General features: G+C 50.0%; 1 protein-coding gene across 1 annotated transcript; it reads left to right on the forward strand.

Annotated features, from left to right (window-relative positions):
• Positions 1-2405: 2405 nt before the first annotated feature.
• Positions 2406-4911, forward strand: J4E82_011668 (uncharacterized protein; the record flags this gene model as incomplete). The annotated part of the gene is made up of 4 exons (XM_051737868.1): positions 2406-2731; positions 2883-3909; positions 4453-4464; positions 4516-4911. 4 exons carry the CDS (start codon positions 2406-2408, stop codon positions 4909-4911), a joined length of 1761 nt encoding a protein of 586 aa, XP_051582373.1.
• Between the last annotated feature and the right edge of the window lie 566 nt (positions 4912-5477).

Raw genomic sequence — 5477 nt, forward strand, 5'->3', positions numbered from 1 at the left:
AGAAGGAGAATATTTTCGTAGTTATTAAAAGTGTGCGCTGAACAACTTCAAGGAAGTCGAATACGCACATCAATAAAGAGGAGACGAAGGAGAGAGCGCGTGTTTAGCCATCTCGAAGACGCTGTACACACTTCAGCGTACTAGGACACAACTTGCGCACATGTAAGCAAAGATGCAGTACAAGCTCTTAGAAAGATCAGCCTATCACAATTCTCTATTACCATTCTTGATGGTGCTGTACTATTATGTATTGTTGTGGTTTTGGTGGAATTCTGGCAAATCTTAGTTACTGTTTGCAGAAGCTTGTTAGAACCTCGCACTTTATAGATTATCTTCCAAGCGCACGCATCTGTTATCTTTGCGTCGCTTTTAGAGGAGCTGGCGGTGCAGTATGCACAGAAACAGCACTAGTTTGACTACGCTTGGCTGTTTCTCGCTTGGCTGGTCTTGCTGTAGGAAGCTATGGGGATCTTTGGAATTGTATACCCTGTTTTTCAGCATTTGAGAAAGGATTACACCTTGCGCGGGGCTATATTCCTTATGTCGCACGGATGAGTGCAGGTATTGTAGATAGATAATTGAGCGAGAGTGCATGTTGTATCATTTGTAGCATCGTAGCTGCACTTATATATAAGGTCATCGTACCGCATTATTAGTAACAAGGTTCCCGACAGCACTTGGCCTGCGACACCCGGCGATACGCGACAGATGTCGCATATACCTCGCCATCCGATATCTTTTTGATGTCTTGTGCTCAGATTCGTAAGTTATATCCTACTGTGTAGCTGAAACTGTTTAAACCTTGGTATACGATTAGTACATGTGTTATCTCCCAGAAACTCTACGTCGAAGTCATCGATGCCTTACCGCATGTACATGTGATGTGGCCTCGTCTGACTACAGTCGAAGAGGAACCGAGAATACAGAAAGCTCAGGTAAGTTTGTAGAACTTCCTATAAAGACGAATGCAGTTCTCTAACGCCTGCAGGAATGGCAGTTGGTTCTCAAATTACTATGAGTGTGGGTAAGCAGATAAGACCATCATCATGCGAATCACAATACGTTGCATTCGATCAACTCTAGGCTAACTTAGTTGCTCTGTCAATTCTATTTTTTAACAATTGCCTAGCTTGAAGAAAACAGAAACCCGTACCAAAGACCTTTCTGAGTACGCTCATGCAGCTTAGTAAATTGATGGTAGACCCAGTCTCGTTCTCCATCCATGATATTGTCTAGCATCTTTCTAGTAGCGTTCCTTTTCCGACGCTCTTTCCGAAGTTCTCTTGTATGTCATTTTAACTTTCCGGAACACCTGTTTTGGTTTTTTGGACAAAGCCAAGCCTTGTCTCACGTATCCCCAACACGTCGAGAGATACGGTGTGCTTCAACATGTGGGCCTAGTCTCGACTGTATTCGATTGATTCGTACATCAATACTCTCCATCAACTTGTCTTTTGCACATAGGCTACGAGCGGGCTCTCATCTAACGTCCTTCCCTGCTACGACCTTGACCGAGCCAAGCTTGCTCAGCATAACGCCCATCTGGTCCATGTTGTACGCATTATCCGGCAGTACTACTGCGTCCTACAGCACCTTGCCAATCATCTAGAACCACTCTGGCATCTTGTCGTAGATGTTGTTCTTGTGGCGCTTCCAGTCTATCGACCTGACTCGTCTTGCTTTGAGTTCGGGGTGGCGTTTCTCGACAGCGCGCAGCAAGAATGAAACAAGCGCTTTCTCTTCCTTTACGGTAAGGTGTTGCTGGCTTTGAGCTTTTACTTCCTTTGACGTTCCTCCGTGCTTACGACGATAAGGGTAGAACGTGGGACATGGCTCTTCTCTGCAACAGCGCGATACGTCCTAGGCTAGTCTACAGAGGCTTCCGCCAGTGCTCGACCAGCAAGATCCATAATCGCCAATATGGTGGTAGCCTGGCAGAGAGACAGCAACGAGCAACGTTCATGTAATGAGAGCTATCCTGTCGCTATGATAACAGGTAGCATACGAACGAGCGAAGCTTGTTCTAAACATTGCAAGCGCACAATGCGGCTTCGAACGGTGCCATGATCCTGCGCCTGGCCTGACGAATCACGAATATGTTCAAACAATCGCACTGCGCTGCGCGTGGTCAGATGGGATGATGTTTGTATGGTGTCCCGCTCATTTCTCAAGCACGCACACTTAGTCTACGCATGCGGCTTTCGGCGAAACGTACTTCCGAAGGCTTCTTGTCCCCGCACGCAATGCAGCAGCGCTTAGCTGTGCCAGCCCTCCCAGTCTTGTGCAGCTGACAATGGATCGGAGCACTACGCTCAGCCCGAAAGCGATCTGACTGCTCCGTCAGCCCACAATAACGCGAAGCGCGATCCAATAGTTTGCTTTATTATCTTCGCAGACCTCGCATCATGAACGGCCTTTCGGGCGCAGCAAGCGTCATCGCAGTAATCGACATATCCGCCAAGATCGCCTCGCTCTGCTACCGGTATTCCGTGGCTGTCAAGGACGCGAAGGGTGATGTCGAGCGTGTGCGGAGGAAGGTTAGCGACATCGCCCACATTCTGGAGAAGATCAAGCAGCTCCTCGACAGCCACGACAAGACGCGGCTCTCTACCACTCTGGGCTTGTCCAGCTCGCTCGAGCAATGCTTAAAGGAACTGAAGAGCCTCAAAGCAAAATTAGATTTGGGGAAAACTCGCAAGACTATGAGCCAGTTCGGCTTCCGCGCGCTTGAGTGACCGTTCGCGAGTAAGCAAGTGGACGAAATTATTTCGAATTTGGAAGGATACGAGCAGACATTAAGCTTGGCATTGCAGGCCGATCAGACGTAAGCTTCTGTACCCAGATCTATCTTACGCAGACCCAGCTTCTCACTGACTATACAGAGTCGTTGTGTTCAATGTAGACCAGAAGCTAGATCTCCGCAAACTGCCTGTCGCAACAGGCGCCACTTTCAATTCCCACAACGAAGAGCATGACGCACAGTGCCTACCAAACACCCGCACCGAGCTGCTAGACGAGATCACAACATGGGCGAACAACAAGGATGGCAAGTCCATATTATGGCTAAGTGGCATGGCGGGCACGGGAAAATCTACGATAGCGCGGACGGTCGCCCAGTCGTTCGCTAGTCGAGGGCAGCTCGGAGCAAACTTCTTCTTCAAGAAAGGCGAGCGCGAGCGCGGCAACGGCTCGCGCTTCTTTACTCCCATTGCCACTGATCTAGTCGCCTGTGAGCCAGGCATGCTAACCACTATTAGGAAGACGCTCGACGAGGACTCGACGGTCTTGTACAAGGCATTGAAAGACCAGTTCGAGAAACTGATCCTACAGCCACTCTTAGGGATAAAGCGGGCTCGTTCACAGGTCTTGGCGCGTGTTGTGGTGATTAGTACGCTGGACGAGTGCGAGCGAGAAGCCGACATCAGAGCGATTCTTCAGCTGTTTGCTCGGACAAAAGACGTTCGTCCAGTGTCGCTGTGGATTTTGGTGACTAGCCGGCCTGAGCTCCACATCCGCTTAGGCTTTAGGAGGATGCTAAAGAGCACGTACCAAGACCTCATTCTCTATGAAGTACCAAGGAACACAATCAAACACGACATCCGTCTGTTCCTACAGCATGAGCTCGACGTGATACGAAAAGAACGCATGCTAGCCTCGGGCTGGTCTGCGCAACAACAGATCATGGCCTTGGTTGAGCTAGCTGTGCCACTATTTATCTATGCTGCTACCGTATGTCGACATGTTAGCACAAAAGGATGCGACCCTGAAGAGTACTTGAACAAGGTCTCGAGGTATCCGAAGGCGGCTCTTTCACAGCTCGACCGAACCTACCTTCCCGTCCTGAACCAATTGCTTGTTGAGCAGGAAGAAAGAGATAGAGAAGACTGGCTGCACGCCTTCTGTGGACCCGTAGGTAGCATAGTCATTTTAGCGAGCCTACTTCCTCTCGGCTCCCTTCCGCGCCTTCTTTAAGTTCCACAGAAGCAAGTCGAACGTCGGCTGGACGCCTTGCATTCCGTTCTTAGCGTTCCCAGTAGGGAGAACATTCCTATCACGTTACTGCACTTGTCTTTCCGCGAGTTCCTCGTCGACCCCCAAAAACAGGGAAAGAGCCTGTTCTGGGTGGATGAGAAAAGCACACACCAGAAGCTTGCATCTCGCTGCCTTGAGCTTATGTCTGGACCAAGCGGCCTACACCAAGACATGTGTAGCCTCTTAGAGCCTGGGGTGCTAGGAAGCGAGATCGACGAATGTACAATCACTAGCAGTCTGTCACCTGACCTGCAGTATGCGTGTCGTTACTGGGTCGATCATCTCAAGCAGGGTCAACAAAACATCGTAGACGGAGACATAACGCACCTGTTTCTGCAGCAGCATCTCCTTTATTGGCTCGAGGCCATGAGCCTTATAAGAGAATCTAGCAGATGCGTCGACTTACTTGACAGCCTTCAGGCACTTGCTAGCGTAAGATGTTCACAAAACACCTTCCCACTACTCTGCTAACGTGCAACACAGCCATCTGCAAGCCTAGTTCCACGCTTCCTTCATGACGCTAAACAGTTCGTGCTGCGATTCCAATCTGTGCTTACAGATGCGCCGCTGCAGATCTATTACTCGGCGCTCGTGTTCGCACCAGAGAGGAGCGTGATACGACAAACCTTTGCAGACCAAGTGCCAGAGAAGGCTAAGATGCTGTCTGAAACAGAAGCAGGTTGGGACGCGTGTCGCAGCACGCTCGAGGGCCATTCCGATATTGTCACAGCGGTGGCCTTCTTGCCAGATGGACAGCTGGTCGTCTCGGCATCTGGCGACAACACAGTACGGCTGTGGGAGGCGACGGGGGCGTATCGCAGCACGCTCGAAGGACATTCCTCGTATGTCACTTATCTTAAGTTCTCGCCACATGGCTAGGTACCTCGTACGAACCAAGGCGATATCTATCTACCTCAAATTCCTATTTTCACGTCGCTTTCTAGGTTGAGCCGCAGTCCTTCTACGTTGTAGTGCAGGGCCAGTGGATATTGCGCAACCAGCAGCACGCCCTGTGGCTCCCACCAGAATATCGATCAGGGTCAACCGCTGTACATGAGGACATCGCTTATCTAAGGCCTGCATCTGGTCGTGCGGTTCTGCTTAAAATTTTCTAGCATTGTTCATCAATAGAATTGCTCTATCGCAAGCACAGTGAAGGCTTTACTGTGTAGCATAGATAGCCACTGCACGATATGAGTCTTGCCGTTAGCGGTTTTCCTCAAAGACGACCCGCTAGGGCTAAGCTACAGCTTTGATAGCCGTTAGAAACGGATTCCGCGAAGACAATTACATAGGGTGTGTAGGACTGCTTAGCGTAGGCCGAGGTACTAATCGCGACTGCGACCTTGCATGAATATAGACATTGCAGGCGCCACGAGGCTGAACGTAGCTTGCCACGCTACCACAAGGTCTCTTAGGTGGAACCGCGACTATCTAGGGGTTTT

The sequence above is a fragment of the Alternaria postmessia genome, assembly GCF_024291825.1.
Source record: "Alternaria postmessia strain BMP 2775 chromosome Unknown scaffold_276, whole genome shotgun sequence".
In the NCBI taxonomy this organism is placed as follows: Eukaryota; Fungi; Ascomycota; class Dothideomycetes; order Pleosporales; family Pleosporaceae; genus Alternaria; species Alternaria postmessia.